This window comes from Leuresthes tenuis, unplaced genomic scaffold, assembly GCF_036924035.1.
Source record: "Leuresthes tenuis unplaced genomic scaffold, fLeuTen1.0.hap1 SCAF_22, whole genome shotgun sequence".
NCBI lineage: Eukaryota > Metazoa > Chordata > Actinopteri > Atheriniformes > Atherinopsidae > Leuresthes > Leuresthes tenuis.
Genome location: NW_027325376.1, coordinates 49721 through 70000, shown reverse-complemented (window position 1 = coordinate 70000; position 20280 = coordinate 49721). Strand labels below are relative to the sequence as shown.

Here is a 20280-nt window from a genome sequence, read left to right as displayed (position 1 = left end):
GGCAGAATCAGGGCCTGGACCTGCGGTGAGAGCCTGTGACATTATCATCATCACCTAACCTTGACATCTTTCCACACCTGGCTAACACACCTGTGTGTTTGTGTTTCCCAGCATGCTGCCTTATGGCTGCCTGTCCATCGGGGACTGCGTGGGTCTGATTGAGGTGGTAAAGAACAGCTTCACCATCATGCAGATTCAGTGCAAAGGAGGACTAAAGGGGGCTCTGCAGTTCAACTCCAACACGCTGCACCACTGGATCAAAGACAAGAACCGTGGGGAGGCGTCAGTACAAAAATTCAATTCAATTCAGCTTTATTTATAAAGCTCCAAATCACAACAAATATCATCTTAAGGAGTTTCAAGGATACAGTCCAATTCAAGCCAGGAACTTGGGTTTGAACACCTGTATGTCTGAAAACCTGTTTCTCTCCTCATATACCCTTTCTCAGGTATGATCGAGCCATCGAACTGTTCACCAGGTCTTGTGCAGGTTATTGTGTTGCCACCTTCATCCTAGGAATCGGAGACCGACACAACTCCAACATCATGGTGAAGGAGAATGGACAGGTGAGCTCCTGGCTTCCTAACTTTTCATTTCTTTTTCCTCCTCCTGGCCTCCTAACTCTTCTTCTCTTCCTCTTCTTCATGGCCTTTTGCCTTTTTTATAAACTTTATTAATAACAATAAACATAACAAAACATGGCATGCATCAAGTCGATGAAAAGACATGAAAAGAAAAAAGTGTTCAGTGTAATTTGGTTTATGATTAATTAAATTCAATTAATTTCAGTTTTATTTATATAGTGCCAAATAAAAACAAATGTCATCTCAAGGAACTTCAATGATACAGTCCAATTCAAGCCAATTAGAGTCCAATTCATTGTAATCATAATCCAATCAAATCCAATTCATACATACAGAGAGAATTCAAACATTTCCCAGCAAAGGAAACCAACAGACTGAACTGAAACTTCTCTTTGATCCAATCTCCCGTCCTGAGCATACACGAGGCAGCTGTGGAGAGAAAAAAACTCCCTTTTAACAGGAAGAAACCCCCTTCAGAACCAGAACCAGGAAGGGTCCATCTGCCTGGACCAGCTGGGGCTGAGAGGACAGGAAAGAGGGGACAACAAGCAGCGTAACACCAGGCCAGAGATACCTGCTGAGAGAGAGAAACACAAGTTAATGACAGCAATGATGTCATCTGTACATGGAGGGAGGAGAGGTGCATCATGGGAGCTCCCCCAGCAGGCTGGGCCTATAGCAGCAGAACTATGGGATGTTTCAGGCTCACCTGAGCCATCCCTAACTATAAGCTTTATCAGAAAGGAAAGTTTCAGCCTGATCTTAAAGGTAGAGAGGGTGTCTGCTTCCTGAAGCCAAACTGGCAGCTGGTTCCACAGAGAGGGGCCTGATAACTGAAGGCTCTGCCTCCCATTCTGCTTTTAGGGGCCTGATAACTGAAGGCTCTGCCTCCCATTCTGCTTTTAGGGGCCTGATAACTGAAGGCTCTGCCTCCCATTCTGCTTTTAGGGGCCTGATAACTGAAGGCTCTGCCTCCCGTTCTGCTTTTAGGGGCCTGATAACTGAAGGCTCTGCCTCCCATTCTGCTTTTAGGGGCCTGATAACTGAAGGCTCTGCCTCCCATTCTGCTTTTAGGGGCCTGATAACTGAAGGCTCTGCCTCCCATTCTGCTTTTAGGGGCCTGATAACTGAAGGCTCTGCCTCCCATTCTGCTCTTAGGGGCCTGATAACTGAAGGCTCTGCCTCCCGTTCTGCTTTTAGGGGCCTGATAACTGAAGGCTCTGCCTCCCATTCTGCTTTTAGGGGCCTGATAACTGAAGGCTCTGCCTCCCATTCTGCTTTTAGGGGCCTGATAACTGAAGGCTCTGCCTCCCATTCTGCTTTTAGGGGCCTGATAACTGAAGGCTCTGCCTCCCATTCTGCTTTTAGAAACTCTGGGAACCACAAGGAAACCTGCAGCCTGAGAGCAAAGTGCTCTGTTGGGGAAATATCCAACTGTGAGATCTTTAAGATGTGATGGAGCTCGGTCATTAAGAGCTTTATATGTGAGGAGAAGAATCTTAAATTCTATTCTGAATCTAACAGGGAGCCAATGAAGAGAAGCTAAAACTGGAGAAACATGATCTCTGCTGTTAGATCTCAGCAGAACTCTGGCTGCAGCATTTTGGATCACCCTGAGACAGGATGTTCCTGATTTTAACAATATTGTGAAGGTGAAAGAAGGCAGTCCTAGAAACCTGTTTTATATGTGCGTCAATAACATGGGTCATCTAATATAGAATTAAAGTTAATATTTAGGCTGTCATTTTCAACATCTACATGAATATTAAAGTCACCCACTACAATGACTTTATCTGTACTCAGCACTAACTGTGATAAAAACTCTGAGCATTCAGACAGAAACTCAGAATAAGGGCCAGGTGGACGATACACAACAACAAACACAAGAGGTTTTTGTGATTTCCACTTTGGGAAAAACTGAGAATCAGAGATTCAAAAGAGCTAAAACTAATCTTGGGTCTAGGACTGATTAGTAACCCTGATCTGAAGATAGCTGCCACTCCTCCTCCTCTGCCTGTGGTTGGAGGAACATTTAAATAGTCAGAGGGAGTTGATTCATTAATGCTAACATGATCCTCCTGCTGCAGCCAGGTTTCTGTAAGACAAAATATATCAATATGATCACAGATCAAATAATTCACTAACAGAGACTTCCAAAGGAGAGATCTAATATTCAGCAAACCACATTTAATAGTTTGATGTTTTTGTTCAGTTTAAGTTTTTGTTTTACATTTTTTTTGCACAAGAGGATTTGCTCCTTTTGTGTTTTTTGATTGAGGGGGGGGGGCAGCCCCAGAGAAGTGTGTCAGACTACAACTCTGCATCCTGGTCTCAACCCTGGGATGTCATGTTTTTGGATGACTAATACATTCGTCCATATTTCTAGAAATGAGAGCCGCTCCTTCCAAAGTGGGATGGATGCCGTCTCTCCTCATCAGACCAGGTTTTCTCCAGAAAGATTGCCAATTATCTATGTAGCCCACGTTGTTTGCTGGACACCATCTAGACAACCAGCGATTGAATGAGGACATGCGGCTAAACATGTCATCACTGGTCAGATTTGGCAGGGGTCCAGAGAAAACTACGGAGTCCGACATTGTTTTGGCAAAATTACACACCGATGCAACATTAATTTTAGTGACCTCCGATTGGCGTAACCGGGTGTCATTACCGCCGACGTGAATAACTATTTTACCGTATTTACGCTTATCCTTAGCCAGCAGTTTTAAATAGGATTCTATGTCGCCCGCTCTGGCCCCTGGAATGCATTTGACTATGGTCGCTGGTGTCTCTAATGCCACGTTTCTGACTATAGAGCTGCCAATTACCAGGGTTTTGTCCTCAGCGGGTGTGTCGCTGAGTGGGGAAAATTTGTGTGAGACTTGGACAGGGTGATGAATTGGATTATTTTGAAATTAATTAATTGGATTTAATTGGATTATGATTACAATGAATTGAATTCCAATTGGCTTGAATTGGACTATGTTATTTAGGTGCCTTCAGATGACAATTGTTGTAATTTGGCGCTGTATTAATAAAACTGAATTGAATTGAATTGAATTGAATTGAATTGACGGCGAACCATGGGCTTGACATTAGGGCTATGCCTCCTCTTCCTGACTGTTGCCCAGCCACCCTGGGGTCTTGGCTTATTGGGTTCTGCTCAGGGGCAGCTAATGGGGTTAGCTATGCTAGGTGGCTCCACATTGACTAAAGGGACCTAGCTAGCTGTCGGGTGGTTTCAAACGGTGCAACAATGTATAACTTATAAGAAGAAATTGAGTAATTTTTAATAGTCCAAGAGGAGCAAGAAATTCCACAGTACACAATCAAGGTAACAGGAGGTGATGCAAAACGCTTTTTCGTGTGTCAGTGTCAGAAAATCTTAAGAAACATTGTCTGGGATTACATATAAGTAATCCAACAAATCAATATGTTTGATGTATGCCCATACTCCAACATGGTATGCAGCCTTACCCTCAGCACGTGCCTTTTGAATAGCTGGCCACAGCTTCATCCCTGCCTCCTTCGCCTGTTGTGACATTGCAAGGCAAAGTTTTTTTTCACACACAGTTGGGTGAGTTTTTTTTTTTCGGTTTTCCATATAACCTCTTTGTACAATATCAGTGAAAAATGTACCATGATGGCTCTTGATTTAGAAGCGTTTTGTATGCACTTACCTAGTCGGTGAGCGACATCCACAGCAGCACCAGATTTCTGACACAGCTCTACAACCTTTTCTTTGACATTTCCATTTGTGCCATTGGCGACTCCATATAGCTTCAGATTCCATCTTCTTGAATAGGCCTTCATTTCATCAGCTCATACAAGATTACGACATTAACTTGCTCTGAGTAACTTCTCTCTGTCTCATAAAGAGCCCTTTTTTCAACTGGAGACTTGATATGAGTTATTGGTAAAGGAAGGAAGTCGCTAGCCAATGAAGGAAAAGTTGCCGAAGTTAGAGTGCTAGCATGATCATGGCACAAGGTTATCAAAGGGTTACTTTAAGAAGCTTCGGTGAGCTTGCTTTGGTCTTCTGCATTGCTTTTCTTATACGACTTGACATTTATGTCTCTTTGAATTGCCTGTTGTGAAACTGCAGAGGTTTCATTCAAAATTTGAATGGGCTTCCTGATTTTAATTGTTTTGAAGTTTGCGAAAGCTCAGCAAAGTCAAGCCTACTTGGCAACTATCTTGGAACCGCCTCTCTCCCTCCTAACTCTTCCTCTCTTCCTCCTCCTCCTCTTGTAGCTGTTCCACATTGACTTCGGCCACTTCTTGGACCACAAGAAGAAGAAGTTTGGCTATAAGAGGGAGCGGGTGCCCTTTGTCCTGACCCAGGACTTCCTCATCGTCATCAGTAAAGGGGTCCAGGAGTCCACCAAGACTAAAGAGTTTGAGAGGTGTCACCTGCTGCTCACCTGTCTGCAGCTGCTCTTGTTGTGTAGGTTTGAGCCTGTCTCACCTATGTTCACCTATCATTGGTGCAGGTTCCAGGAGATGTGCTACAAAGCCTACCTGGCCATACGGCAACATGCCAGCCTCTTCATCAACCTGTTCTCCCTGCTGCTGGGTTGCGGCATGCCCGAACTGCAGAGCTTCGATGACATCGCCTACCTGAGGAAGACCCTGGCCCTGGGTAAGGGGGGGTTAGGAGTAGAACAGAAGCTTTCCAAAATAAAAGTATCACATTTTGAAATGGGTCAGGATGAGTATTAAAGTTAGGAGGCCTCATGATGCATTCAGTGAACCTTGAAATTGGAAAGCCTGAGTCGTGCCATTTTTAAACTCGATCAATTTATGAAGTAGGAAAGAGGCCGTTCGGTCTCTGTATGACCGGTGTCAGAGTTTGGGCCGCATTGCCGGCAGTAAGTCGGATACGTTTCCGGTGAGAGTTGGACTCCGTCAGGGCTGCCCTTTGTCACCGATTCTGTTCCTAACTTTTATGGACAGAATTTCTAGGCGTGGCCAGGGCGTTGAGGGGGTCCGATTTGGCGACCTCAGAATCGGGTCTCTGCTTTTTGCAGATGATGTGGTTCTGTTAGCGTCGTCAGGCCGTGACCTTCAGCTCTCACTGGAGCGATTCACAACCGAGTGTGAAGCGGCTGGGATGAGAATCAGCACCTCCAAATCCGAGACTATGGTTCTCAGCCGGAAGAGGGTCGAATGCTCTCTCCGGGTCGGGAATGAGATCCTTCCCCAAGTGGAGGAGTTCAAGTATTTCGGGGTCTTGTTCACAGTGAGGGACGAATGGAGCGTGAGATTGACGGGTGGATCGGTGCGGCGTCTGCAGTGTTGCAGGCTTATCCGACCCCCAGATAAGCGGTAGATGACTTCAGGTCAGAATTATAGTTCTCTTTTGAAATGAAAAAACTAATAACCCTCTAAATAAACTAATAACCCTCCTCTGATGCTTTGTCTAATGTTTTATAAAATAATAACGTATCATTAAAGAAAGATTTTATGCTAACATGGTAAGCTACCTTTCCATCATCTTGCAACAAGATAATGATCCCAAACATCCTGCTGAGGCAGCACAAGAGTTTCTCAGAGCTGAAACATGGCCAAGCCAGTCAGCTGCTTTAAATCCAGCTGAGCATGTCTTCTATCTGCTGCAGAAGAAACCTAAAAGGATGAGCCCCTGCAACCAGCAGGAGCTGAATGTGGTTGCAGTAGAGGCTTGGAGAACATCACCTGAGAAGATACTCAGCACCTGGTGATGTCACTTCAAGCAGTCATTGTGTGTAAAGGATATGCAACAAAGTACTGAACATGGCTGCTTTAATGTACCCACCATTACTTTGTCCCAAACATAATGGGGGCTGTATTTGCAGACAAACATCTTTCAGCAGAAAATCAGAAGTAGTTTCACTGTGTTTCTGTGTGTGTTTTTCAGAGAAGAGCCAGCAGGAAGCACTAGAGTACTTCACCAAACAGATGAACGACGCTCATCATGGAGGATGGAGCACTAAGATGGACTGGATCTTCCACACCATCAGACATATGCCCAACGAACACTGACAAACAGACTGTCATGCATTTATATATGTACACACACAGGGAGAACTGACTGACACACACACACATATCTACACAAACATACAGTCGCTGCACATGTGTGTTTATTTATTGCACTACTGTAAGGATGATGACGACGGCAGTCATGATAATGATGACGTAGATTTTAGTGCCATGTCGTTTTGTTGGTGGCATGGTTGTCAACGTGACTCTCAGGGTCAAAGCAACGTGACTCTCAGGGTCAAAGCAACGTGACTCTCAGGGTCAAAGCAACGTGACTCTCAGGGTCAAAGCAACGTGACTCTCAGGGTCAAGGTCAGACTTTGAAGGGACCAAAGGCAAGTTTAAAGAAAGACGTGGTGATGAAGATGATGATGATGTCACAAAGTCTTCCATGTGGTGCTACAGTAAGCCTGTTGATGCCTGTTAACGCTGCTAGCAGCTCCAAACAGAAGCTTTTCCAAAAGGAGTAAAACTTTACTACTGCTACAAACATTTTAATCAAACTTTATGGACAAACTGCTGTAACTTTATAAACTTGTTATTTAAACTTGTTTTTAAAAGGAGAGTTAGGATGAAAGCAGCTTTATTTACACCAGCAATGTGAACACTGTGGACATGAAGAGCAATAAAAACTTCCAAAAACTACTCCAAAAAACAAACTACTTTTTATTTTGACAGTCAGGAGTTCTGAGCAATAGGAACATGGAGCTGGCCTGCTATGGGTAGAGTCAAAGACCAGGTGAACAGTTCAGATGTTTTATCAGATTTAAACAACTCAATCATGGTTCAGTTTAACGTGAAGCAGCGTCACACTCAGGACGTAGTGTGCGTTCCTGAGTTGCATGTTTGTATTCAACCAACAACCTTTCTGCTACCAGGACATAATTTTTAATGTCTCTGAATAATGGCCATAAACACAGAGACATTTAAGATTAAGATCAGATTTACTGTCATTTAAGGGAAATACACAACATTTGTCCTCCGCACTTGTTGAACACACACATGCACAGGGTCACACACTCATGGAGACAGATACCAGACACTGGAGCGGTGGGCAGCCAATCACAGTGTCCGGGGAGCATGGGGGTATGGTGCCTTGCTCAAGGGCACTTTGGCCGTGGCAAGGAGGTGGACTGACACCCCCCCAGCTGCCAGTTTCACCAATCTTTGAGTGGCGAGAGTGGAATTCAAACAGCAAACCTTCCGGTTATTGGACGACCCACTCTTACCACTGAGCCACTATCTGCACAACTGTTCCTTCAGATCAGTCACTGAGCTGCTGAATTGAACTAAGAATCATTCTTTATCATCTTCAGTCACCATCAGAACAGGGAAGCTGTTGCCTACTCACTCAAACTGAGGGAAAAAAGTTTTGTTACAACATGACAACATGATGACTAACTAATTATTCTTTTTCGTGTATTTAGCTGAGAATGTCTTCCCTCACGGTGTGGAGAAGGGCACTATGACTATAAGCAGCTGGAACCACAGCCAAAACATACCACGCTTCTGATGTGAAGTCAGCCTAAATCAGTAATAACTCCATTCTGAGTTCATCACGTTACTAACCATTCAGCCAAAGGGATGAAAACAATCAGGAAGTAGATCAACTTAGGTTCTAAAACCAGAGGAAAATTAAGAGTCCTGTCTCTTAAGCTTCGATTAGTTTTTACTTAGTCTGTCAAAGTACCCTAACCCTAACCCTTGACCTTGTTGCTTAATTCTAAAAAAACTCAGCAAGTTAATTTGATTCATTTTTTTATATAAAAAATGTACCTAAAATAATCTGGACATAATGTCCAATCTTAACCTTAATCTTTCATCCTAATTGGGTTTGATTTAATAACGCTGGCCCAAGTGTCTAATCCTAAACCTAACCATAGTACCCTAATTAGCATTACTAACTCCAGTCCAGATGCCTAATCCTAACCCTAACCCATTTTACCCAATCCATCCATCCATCATCTGCCGCTTATCCGGGAGTCGGGTCACGGGGGCAGCAGCTTGAGCAGAGAAACCCAGACGTCTCTGTCCCCGGCCTCTTCCTCCAGCTCTTCCGGGGGGACCCCGAGGCGTTCCCAGGCCATAGTCTCTCCTGTGTGTCCTGGGTCTTCCCCGGGGTCTCCTCCCAGTGGGACGTGCCCGGAACACCTCCCCAGGGAGGCGCCCAGGGGGCATCCTAACCAGATGCCACCTCATCTGACTCCTCTCAATGCGGAGGAGCAGCGGTTCTACTCCGAGCCCCTCCCGGATGACTGAGCTTCTCACCCTATCTCTAAGGGAGGCCCAGACACCCTGCGGAGGAAACCCATTTCGGCCGCTTGTATTCGCGATCTCGTTCTTTCGGTCCCTACCCACAGCTCGTGACCATAGGTGAGGATGGGAACATAGATTGACCAGTAAGTAGAGAGCTTCGCCTTCTGGCTCAGCTCCTTCTTCACAGACGGGTCGGTGCAGAGCAACACTGCAGACGCCACACCGATCCGCCCGTCAATCTCACGCTCCATTCGTCCCTCACTGTGAACAAGACCCCGAGATACTTGAACTCCTCCACTTGGGGAAGGATCTCATTCCCGACCCGGAGAGAGCATTCCACCCTTTTCCGGCTGAGAACCATAGTCTCGGATTTGGAGGCGCTGATTCTCATCCCAGCCGCTTCACACTCGGCTGCGAATCGCTCCAGTGAGAGCTGAAGATCACGGCCTGACGACGCTAACAGAACCACATCATCTGCAAAAAGCAGAGACCCGATTCTGAGGTCGCCAAATCGGACACCCTCAACGCCCTGGCTCCGCCTAGAAATTCTGTCCATAAAAGTTAGGAACAGATTCGGTGAGAAAGGGCAGCCCTGACAGAGTCCAACTCTCACCGGAAACGTATCCGACTTACTGCCGGCAATGCGGCCCAAACTCTGACACCGGTCATACAGAGACCGAACGGCCCCTATCAAGGGGTCCGGCACTCCATATTCCCGGAGCACCCCCCACAGGACTCCACGAGGGACACGGTCGAACGCTTTCTCCAAGTCCACAAAACACATGTAGACTGGTTGGGCGAACTCCCATGCACCCTCCAGGATCCTGCCGAGGTTATAGAGCTGGTCCACTGTTCCACGGCCAGGACGAAAGCCACACTGCATCTCCTGAATCCGAGGCTCGACTATCCGATGGATCTTCCTCTCCAGTACCCTGAATAGACCTTACCAGGGAGGCTGAGGAGTGTGATCCCCCTATAGTTGGAACACACCCTCCGGTCCCCCTTTTTAAAGAGGGGGACCACCACCCCAATCTGCCAGTCCAGAGGCACTGTCCCCGATGTCCACGCGATGCTGCAGAGGCGTGTCAGCCAAGACAGCCCTACAACATCCAGAGCCTTGAGAAACTCAGGACAGACCTCATCCACCCCCGGGGCCTTGCCACTGAGGAGCTTTTTGACCACCTCGGCAACCTCAGCCCCAGAAATGGGAGGCCCCGTCTCCGAGCTCTCCGACTCTGCCTCCTCCGAGCACGTGTTGGTAGGATTGAGGAGTTCCTCGAAGTACTCCCCCCACCGACTCACAACATCCCTAGTTGAGGTCAGCAAAGCCCCGTCCACACTGTAAACAGTGTTGACTGTGAGCCGCTTCCCCCCCCTGAGACGCCGGATGGTGGACCAGAATCTCTTCGAGGCCGTCCGGAAATCGTTCTCCATGGTCTCACCGAACTCCTCCCAGGCCCGAGTTTTTGCCTCAGCAACCGCCGCAGCCCGTCTGGCCTGTCGGTACCTATCAGCTGCTTCCAGGGTCCCACTGGCCAAAAAGGCCCGATAGGACTCCTTCTTCAGCTTGACGGCTTCCCTCACCACTGGTGTCCACCGGCAGGTTCGAGGGTTGCCGCCACGACAGGCACTGACCACCTTACGGCCACAACTCCGATCAGCTGCCTCGGCAATGGAGTCACGGAACATGGCCCATTCGGACTCAATGTCCCCCACCTCCCCCGGGATATGGTTGAAGCTCTGCCGGAGGTGGGAGTTAAAGCTCCTTCTGACGGGGGATTCTGACAAACGCTCCCAGCAGACCCTCACAATACGTTTGGGCCTGCCAGGTCTGATCGGCATCCTCCCCCACCAGCGGAGCCAACTCACCACCAGGTGGTGATCAGTTGACAGCGCCGCCCCTCTCTTCAACCGAGTGTCCAGGACATACGGCCGCAAGTCCGATGACACAACCACAAAGTCGATCATCGAACTGCAGCCAAGGGTGTCCTGGTGCCAAGTGCACATATGGACACCCTTATGCCTGAACATGGTGTTCGTTATGGACAGTCCATGACTGGCACAGAAGTCCAACAACATAACACCACTCTGATTCAGATCGGGGGGGCCGTTCCTCCAAATCACACCCCTCCAGGTCTCACTGTCATTGCCCACGTGAGCATTGAAGTCCCCCAGCAGAACGAGGGAGTCTCCGGTAGGAGCACTCTCCAGTGCCTCCCCCAGAGACTCCAAAAAAGGTGGGTACTCTGAACTGCTGTTTGGCGCATAGGCACAAACAACAGTCAGGACTCGTCCCCCCACCCGAAGGCGGAGGGAGGCTACCCTCTCGTTCACTGGGGTAAACCCCAATGTACTGGCACACAGCCGGGGGGCAATAAGTATGCCCACACCTGCTCTGCGCCTCTCACCACGGGCAACTCCAGAGTGGAAGAGAGTCCAACCCCTCTCAAGAGGACTGGTTCCAGAGCCCAAGCCGTGCGTCGAGGTGAGTCCGACTATATCTAGCCGGAACCGCTCAGCCTCGCGCACCAGCTCCGGCTCCTTCCCCAACAGAGAGGTGACATTCCACGTCCCAAGAGCTAGCTTCAGTAGCCGAGGATCAGACCGCCAAGGCCTCCGCCTTTGGCTGCTACCCAGCTCACATGGCACCCGACCCCCTTGGCCCCTCCCACAGGTGGTGAGCCCGTCGGAAGGGGGACCCACGTCATCATTTCGGGCTATGCCCGACCGAGCCCCATGGGCACAGGCCCGGCCACCAGGCGCCCGCTGCCGGGCCCCACCCCCGGGCCTGGCTCCGGGGGGAGGCCCCGGTGTCCCATATCCGGGCAAGGGATCACGAGGTCCAAATTTTTTGTTCATCATAGGGAGTCTTTTGAGCTGTTCTTTGTCTAGTCCCTCATCTAGGATCTGTTTGCCTTGGGTGACCCTACCAGGGCTTGAAGCCCCGGGCAACATAGCTCCCAGACTCATTGGGGCACGCAAACTCCCCCACCACGATAAGGTGACAGCTCAGGGGGGAGCTTTTACCCAAATTAGATTTAATTCTAAAGTTAATAAACCTACCACTGGTGCCTAATCCTAACTCTAACCATTTTACCCTAATTGATTTTTTCTTTTTGTGAAAAACCAAGATTTTCATTTGGACATTTTTCTTTTCTTTTATTTCATAACTATTTAGTTAGTAACATAAAGTTTAAAAAGCATTTATTGATATGTAACAAAGGCCCAGTTTATTAATTAAATAACAAAGGCTACATTAAAACTAATTGGAGAAAAACAAAAAAAGTAACACCCAACATGGGTGACCAGTGGGTCATGGTGCAGTATGGGAGGAGGCGTCAGCGCCCTCCCCAACGCAACCGTAGTTGGGATGGTGGTTTCCACCGGGGGATGGCCCGTGCCCCGCCTGACCTCTATGGAGGAAGGGCCCAAACCTTTCGCCCTAACCCTCCTTCTCTCATGAATATGAGCCAGAGACTAGCCCACTTTATTAAACCAGCAATCCCTAATGCCAAAAGGCAAGCTCTGATCCAAGCTAATGCTGATAATTGGGCACGTACCACTAGACTAATTCTCCTAGATCATTATGATGGGATCATTGATGAGGAGACTGAAAGACTCTCTCAGTTCCCCATACAGGACTGGTGCGCCCCCTTCGAGATTGCCTCTTCCTGGGCCAGGAGGAACCTGGGCCACAGACTGGAGGAGGGGACGCTGGACCATGCACGCAGCATCATTGTGGCCAAGCTGGCCCATTTTTCACCTCCTATTGGAGCACCTGAACTACTCAATGGATCTGAGGTAACCACAGGATGCGCTGACATTGATATTCCCATCACAGGCGGACAACGGGATATTCCCCAACACAGCATTCGCCACACTGCAGGGCCACAGGGACCAGAGCACCAGCATCACGGAATGGATCAACGCGGAGATCCCCACCGCAGGAGGACGAATGACACGCCCCCACACTGAACCCGCCACCCCGCGGAACTCCAGGGATCAAAACAGCATCGAGACTCAAGTTAAAGAACTCCATTTGGAACCAACGGCTAAAGTACCTCAACACCGAGAGTCGAGCACGGAACGGATATTGCAACCAGAAGGAGCTCAGATCACCACTCAAGGCATCAACGTTGAGATCCCCAGCACGGCGGGGCGACTGACACGCCCTCACACAGGACCAGCCACATCGGGAGGCCACAAAGACCAGAGCACCAGCATGGAGCATCAGACGGGGGAAATACCAGAGTTCCAGCCAAACCCTACTTCCCTCCACAAATTGATTCCCATCAGTGTCAGAAAACTGAGAGCCAGGATCCAGACACGATTAAAACACAGGTTTGAGGAAGCACTAATTTGAGCAATTGCTCGATCCTGCAACCCCAATCATTGGGTTCATTAAAGTAAGATGATCTTCAGGCTCAATACCTATAAAGGGTTTAAGAATGTTTGACTGTGGTCTCAGGGTGATTTTATTCATGTACTGTCCACAAGGGGGCACTGTGGTTCTTTCTTCAGGAATTAGGTTTCATGATCTTTGCAGAACAAACTCATTTATGCATTTTCTTTTTCAAGCTTCATTTTGAGTACTATTAGTCTGGTTTTAAATTTTAAGGCTAATTTTCACAGCAATAATGATAATTAGGCCTTTCTCTTATCCAGGAAGTTATTTAGTGTTTGTGTTACTCATGTTTGAAGCCATTTCAGGCTCTGATCGGATCTTATGCGCTTAACCCAACCACTTTGACCTCCTTATGAGACTCTCATTTATGAGTGTTTTATTACTGGTGTTGTTCATGTTTGAAGCCATTTGGGCTCTGATCGGGACTTATACCCTAACCCAAACCACCGGGAACCCCCCATGAGACTCTTATTTAAGTTCGATATAGACCCTCACCTGTAATTTGGCCCTAACCCTAACCAGTGAGACCCCTGACTAATTAAACCCCATTTGGATGGTCTCCTGATGCCCTAACCCTAAACCCTAATCTAAAATCTGACCTGCATATGGGCCCTAAAACCTAATCCACAGAACCCCTATTGATTAGGCCCCATCCTGATGTCCTTTTGATGCCTTACCTCAATTTGAGGAACCCTATGCATCCTCTCAAACCCCATTTGGCCACGGGAACCCTCTTAAAGGTCCCATTACACAAATAATAATTAATTACTAATTTCCCAGCACCACATAAGTGATGCAATATATAAAAACAATTTTTAATTAAAATAAAATAAAATTTTCCTCCTTGAGAGGACTGTTCAGTCCCCATCAGAGGCTGTGTGGGAGGTCGGAGCGCCAAAAGCAGGAACAGTGATGGCCTGTGCACTGAATTCTGCTGCCTTTGGCGACAGAATTCCTTTTCTGTTTTTCTTCACCCTATGTGCTTTGTGCACAGTAGTACATATCTGTGTGTGTGTGTGTGTGTGTGGGGGGGGGGGGGGCCAGAGATGGCCTGTGCACTAAATTCTGTCACCTCAATTTTAATACTGAATATGATTTTATGTTTATCAGATTAATTTCACATTTCAGCCTTTGGTCATGAAATGTGTGCCGCCTATCACAGCTACCATTTCCCTTTTACCAATCTTAGCTGAGAGCTGTAACTGAAGTACAGGGTTTGAATAGAGTGCCTTTTAACTGAGCTCATAACCATATCACGTTGCCCTGACATTATAATCTCAGACCGTAAAATTTAGTGGTTACATATAAATGTGTTGAAATAAAAACTTTTAACATATAAGTTCAAAATAGAAGTAGAAGTCACACAGCAGACTGTATACCTTCATTATGATGTCAAAGCATTTAAGAGGATCAAGATTTCAGGATTTCTGTTGTTTTAGGGTTGCATGTGTAATTATATGTATACATGCATTTAATTGAGGTATTAACACAAGTAACAGATCAGCTTAACAGCAGTTACAACTATTCTGACACATACAAAAAAATGATAACATATGCACAAAACAGTGACTAAAATAGTGACTGATACAAAGCTATAAACATGAAAAAACAAGAACAAAGCATCAGATCCACCTGGTTATTGCAACAGAGATGAATAAGTGTTATAGTGATCATTTATAACTTACAGTCAGGTTTTCCCACATTAAAACATGTTTAAATTAATGTAAAATGGAGATAATTCTCTTACCAATTAAGAACATAGCTCAAAAAGCACAGAACTCAATATATTGTGTGCATATACTCTGTATGGACTGTCAATAGGTGCACAAAACCTCTTCCCAATCTAATTGTGAAGTTCAACTGCTTAATGGGCAAAAAATGGCGATCAAAACACATTTCTTTTGTTTGTTTTATATAAAACTTGGTTATGTGGTGAGAAGTGGGTCAAAATTAAAGATAAACATTGAATATGATAGTGTAAAGGTGGGAACTAAAGACGGCATTATATTAATCATAAAACTCTACAAAGGTAGAAAAACAAGTATGTGTGACTGTTTGTCAGCATCATTTTTTCATCAGCTTCTGGCGGTCTAAAAACTTTTGACGTCTTTCAACTGGAATCTCGTCGAGACAGATACCATGATTACTGGCCCTAAAAGAGAAACAGGTGGACAGAGACATGCACAAAGTTACAGATGGTTACTTCCTCTTTAGAAATACAAAGTGTCTGGTGTTATTTATTATTGAACTATAAATTTGAAATGAAGAAAAAAAATAAGATTACTGATTTCTCTTTAATCAAAAATATCTTTTATAAGTTCAAAATTAATTGATATTAAGCATCTTACTATATCATCACAAAGCTTGTTTTACACATCATATTTTCATAAATTCACTGACAGTAATCCTCAAACTCTTTAGAAACAAACGATCAAAAGCAAATCAGACCTAAGATGATATAAGCCCACTTAAATAAACCTGGCCACCACCCTCTTAAATAAGGACATCTCAGCCCCCCAGCCCCGCCACGTCCACAGACACTTAAAGATCACTTAATTATAACATTCATTCCTGCCATGCTGTACATACTCCTGGTCAAATAACTGTATTTCATTCTGTAAATTCCATTCATTCAAACTGTACATATTGTATTTTACAATATTGTCTTATTTCTAATTTGTTATTTTATTGCTCTGTGGCGCTCTTACCAGGTCAAATTCCTGTGTACATTGTACATTTGGCAAAATAAAGCGATTTCTGATTCTGATTCTGATTAATGTTCACTATCTAAAAGAGTAATAATCTAAAAGAGATATAATGCCCTTATTGTATTTTTCTTTTACAATTACCATGTGGTTTTAAATATTTAAACTCTTCTACTAGACTAGATACTGGGAGCTGGAATATGCCTTTCCCATACAGCGCCACAGTACTTGAGCTTCTAGGAACACCGAGACGCGTCCTAATGTAAAAGCTAACTAATCTTTCCATTTTTTCTGCAACAGATAATGGAATCTCATGTACAGACAGTGGCCACATCAACCGAGGAAACAATCTAAACTGCGGACACCACAGCTTCAACTTTCCTGGAAGCCCTGATTGATCTATTCTATCCAGTCCCTCAGCAACATCTTTCCAAAATTGCACTGCCTGCTCTCCATCATTTAAGTCGGCCTGGTACCACCTACCTAAACTCTTTACTGCCTTTTCCCTAATTATTAGAATTTTTTCTTCATCTATTACAAACTTTCTATCTCTTAATTTCCCTCTAATTTCCTGCTTTTCTCTCTCTCTCTCTCTCTTGTCTTGTCTTGTCCTGTCCTGTCTTAAACTTCGGTGCCTCTCTCCGCATTGCTCTAAAAACCAAAATCATGGAATTGATCAACTGATCCCTCAACACAATTGACAAAATCTTTGCTACGAAAAGCTCGGGCCCAGGGGAACCCGCCTGTCCGGATGGAACCTTCGCCTCTGGCTACCTGAGGGACTCCTGGGAGCAGTGGAGGGTCGTGTGCCTGGCCATCCTTTCCATTGAGGACATTGAAGATCTTTACATATTCGGAACCATGGTAACGGGATGTCTGCTGATTGGATTAGGCTTTGCTCTGGTGTATCGGAAAGTTCGGAAGTCGGAGACAGCGGTCAAAGGCCCCAAGCTGCCCGATGTGATTGAAGCAGTGGGCGGAGCTATTGGCGCTCAGACTGAGGTCATTAACCGTAATATGGAAACATCCTGGAGAAGCTGGTGGCTTTGCAAAGGTGTTTGGATCATTTCTGTGATCAGAATTAAACAGAGTGAGTCGTGAAATACGACGACTCGCCCTAACCAACAATCTAATCTGGATTCCTGCTCCTGGCACCGGCCAAAGCTGCTGCTGAAACAACCCCCTGAGATCGCTGCAGTGAGATGCTCTGAACCCCCCCCCTTCTTCGGACACCTGGCGATTGTTGACTCTGGCTGGGACCCAATCAAGGACTTCTCCATGGCAACCTGCTGTGGTATCACGATGACGTCTTGTGAACTGAGACACTGGTTGAGAACCAGACATAGCAACTCTCTGGGCTTACCCCCATCCCACGCCTTTGATGTGTCTTGCGTTTTCATGTGTGAAGCGAGCAAATATTTGTTTGTATGTATGTTTGCTGTTCTGATGTTACTGAGGTTTTTTTCCCGGCCCCGCTTTGTACTCCCCAAGGAGCATAGTGTGGATGCTGTGTTTTTTCTCCCTCTCCTCTCCTCTTGTCCCCTGCTCCTCCTTCTCCCCTACCCCCCCTGTGCAACTCTTTAAAAGGGGCGCATGGGCGTGAAGTCGCTGCCTGTTGCAAAATAATTTCCCCTCAGGGATTTATAAAGCAATCTTGAATCTTGAGATACTTCCAGACTTATTAGGTTTGAGTTTCATACCAGCCCACTTTAGATTTTTGTTAAGTCTCTCAAGTATTCTCCTCATGGCACTGGTGTAGTCACCAATGTCATATCATCCATGTAAGGCCTAATAGGTGTAAGGCGCATGCCATCCTGTTGTCTCTCTCCACCTACAGCCCACTTGGAAGCTCTAATAATTGTCTCCATCGCCGTTGTAAATGCTAATGGAGAAATCGTACGCCCTGCCATAAAGCCTATTTCTAGCCTCTGCCAACCTGTTGTGAAACCTGCTGTACTTAGGCACAGTCTAATATCCTGGAAATATGCTCTTATTAAGTTAACAACAATTACAGGCACTCTAAAATAATGAAACACTTTTCAAATAAGGATGTGTGGCACTGAACCAAATGTATTTGCTAAATCCAGAAATTTAACATGCAAGTCTTTTTTCTCACTCTTGGCTGTCTGAATCTGATGCCACATCATGCTAGTGTGCTCTAAACACCCTGTGAAACCTGGTATTCCTGCCTTCTGCACCATAGTGTCTATTAAGCTATTCCTTTCTAAATAACGAGCTAATCTCCGTGCAACTACACTAAAGAAAATCTTCCCCTCTACATTTAGGAGAGAGATCATCCGGAACTGACTCAGGTCTGAGGACCTATATTCCCATCGAGGACTTTGGAATAAGAATGCCTCCTGCTCTACGCCATACTCTAGGAATAAACTGTTTCTCCCAAACTATTCTTAATTGCCTCCACTAAAGGATATCAGGTGCACTTTTATAAACCCAATAAGGGACTCCATTTGGCCCTGGGGCCAATGAAGCCTTTGCACGCCTGACTACCTGCTCAACCTCCTTCCACCTCGGTGGTCTAACATCCCTCTTATGAGCTATATCTCCTAATGGTGGCATGTCAGGAAGGCCTACTACTCTACACTGCTCAAGATCTGAATATGTATTTCTTAGATACTCTTCCAACTCTGGCTTTGTTGCTTTAAGCTGCCCTCCCTTTTCCTGGTTAAACAACCCTTTAACAAACTTGAACGGGTCCCTGTAAAACACAGTCCTTACATATTCTATCTTCTTTCTCTTTTTCCTAACAAATTCAGCCTTTCTGAGTATTGCTAGCCTGCTTCTCAATTCTTCCTGCAAAACATTAATTCCCTCCCTCTCTTCTTCTGTAGCTCTTTTCCACTGCTTTCTTAAGTATATTAAAATTTAAATAAACATCTAAATCTAGAGGCATCCTAAATCTGCTACTTTCCTCTGGCTTTTGAATGGTATTTCTTTCATATAATAGTCTGCTTATTCTTGGTGAATTTGATATACATGTAAATGTAGATTCATCATCAGATACAGATCCAAAGCGCCATCTCAAACATTATCAATAAAATTATTATTCTGTGAAGTTTTGGTGTATAGATAGTGTGCCCTTACCCGCCAATGAGGTCTGGAGGAGTAGGAAGAGGTTTGTCAAAACCATCTCGACCCATGAGCCAGTATGTGTCCTCTGTGCCCTTCACCTGCAGAACACACAAGCATTCAAACATTATTGTAACAGAGATGTAGCACATCTGGACCTGATCAGTCTGGACCTGGTCAAAAAAGAGCTCAACAATTTTTTTGGATTTCTAAATGTGACAATAGATGGGGTGTAAGTGTGCAGATGAATTTTCAAGTTTTCCTGAAGATACAAGCGGGATCAAAGAAACCTACTTACCTGAAACCATAAGAGCTTGAATGAGCTTATTCAAGCTCTTATGATGAACATGACCTGGATGACTGAGAATTGTCATCAACATACTACTTACATCTAATTAACATGTCAATTTTCTAAATGTGTGAGCAGGTTTAGCATACCTGTGCCTTCCGGGTCTCTATGACGTATCCCACTTTGAGACTGGTCAGGACCTTGACAGTACTTAGACTGATGTGAATTCTATAGGCTGAAAACCAAACACACGAAGTGAAACTCCACAACTCCAACGAACATCAGTTATACTTCCCCATATTGACACTTTTTAAACACTAACATTAGAAGTCCTGAGATTAAAACTGTGTGATGTCATGTCCTCCTCGGAGTTAATGAAATTAACAACTGATTTAAGTTTTACATACGCAGGCCACTGGATTCCATGAGTGAGGCTGTGGTCACCGTATCACCAAAGAGACAATACCTGGGCATGGTAAGTCCAACCACACCTGCCACCACCGTGCCTGACACAATGACATAGTTTGGGTTTGAGAATTTGGAGCTTGCTTCTAACACAACGGTTCTAACAAGTGCAGACTTAAAGTTATGACAGGCAAAGGTTTCCCTTGTCATGTGTGTACCTGAATGCAGTCCGATGCGTATTTTGACTTTAATTTCAGGCATGTGTTTGATCTTAAAGGCTCCGATCGAATGTAGGATATCGAGAGACATGTTCGATACTTCAGCTGCATGTCGATTACCATTTCTGTTTGGAACACCCGAAGCCACCATGTAGGCATCTCCAATAGTTTCTACCTGTACATAAAATAACACAGTAATTGTTTGTTTTATAATAAACAGATTTATATTTAATACTAAAATGATATTTTACCTATGGGATACCTTCTGTAATATTCATGTAAAACTCAACTTTTAGAGATATGAAT

At 45.4% G+C, this 20280-nt stretch overlaps 3 protein-coding genes across 3 annotated transcripts in view; 2 read left to right on the top strand and 1 right to left on the bottom strand.

The window, feature by feature from the left end:
• LOC140282078 (phosphatidylinositol 4,5-bisphosphate 3-kinase catalytic subunit alpha isoform) overlaps positions 1–7252 on the top strand; it is a 62631-nt gene extending 55379 nt beyond the window's left edge. Inside the window, exons 23-28 of the mRNA XM_072376628.1 lie at positions 1–25; positions 112–282; positions 450–567; positions 4840–4991; positions 5079–5227; positions 6485–7252. The exon at positions 1–25 is cut by the window's left edge and continues 54 nt beyond it. Of these exons, the coding sequence (XP_072232729.1) occupies positions 1–25; positions 112–282; positions 450–567; positions 4840–4991; positions 5079–5227; positions 6485–6609 (740 nt within the window). The 3' untranslated portion in view covers positions 6610–7252. The remainder of the gene's footprint in view (positions 26–111; positions 283–449; positions 568–4839; positions 4992–5078; positions 5228–6484) is intronic.
• A 4066-nt stretch (positions 7253–11318) lies between these two features.
• On the top strand, positions 11319–20226 carry LOC140282088 (uncharacterized). Its single transcript, XM_072376640.1, has 2 exons — positions 11319–16447; positions 16698–20226. Exon 1 carries the CDS (start codon positions 12163–12165, stop codon positions 12838–12840), a length of 678 nt encoding a protein of 225 aa, XP_072232741.1. The 5' UTR covers positions 11319–12162; the 3' UTR covers positions 12841–16447; positions 16698–20226.
• Positions 15281–20280, bottom strand: part of LOC140282087 (retinal guanylyl cyclase 2-like) — a 38308-nt gene continuing 33308 nt past the window's right edge. Inside the window, exons 19-23 of the mRNA XM_072376639.1 lie at positions 19975–20149; positions 19759–19857; positions 19501–19586; positions 19078–19163; positions 15281–15422 (exon numbers count right to left, since the gene is read on the bottom strand). Coding sequence (XP_072232740.1) covers positions 15335–15422; positions 19078–19163; positions 19501–19586; positions 19759–19857; positions 19975–20149 — 534 coding nt within the window. The 3' untranslated portion in view covers positions 15281–15334. The remainder of the gene's footprint in view (positions 15423–19077; positions 19164–19500; positions 19587–19758; positions 19858–19974; positions 20150–20280) is intronic.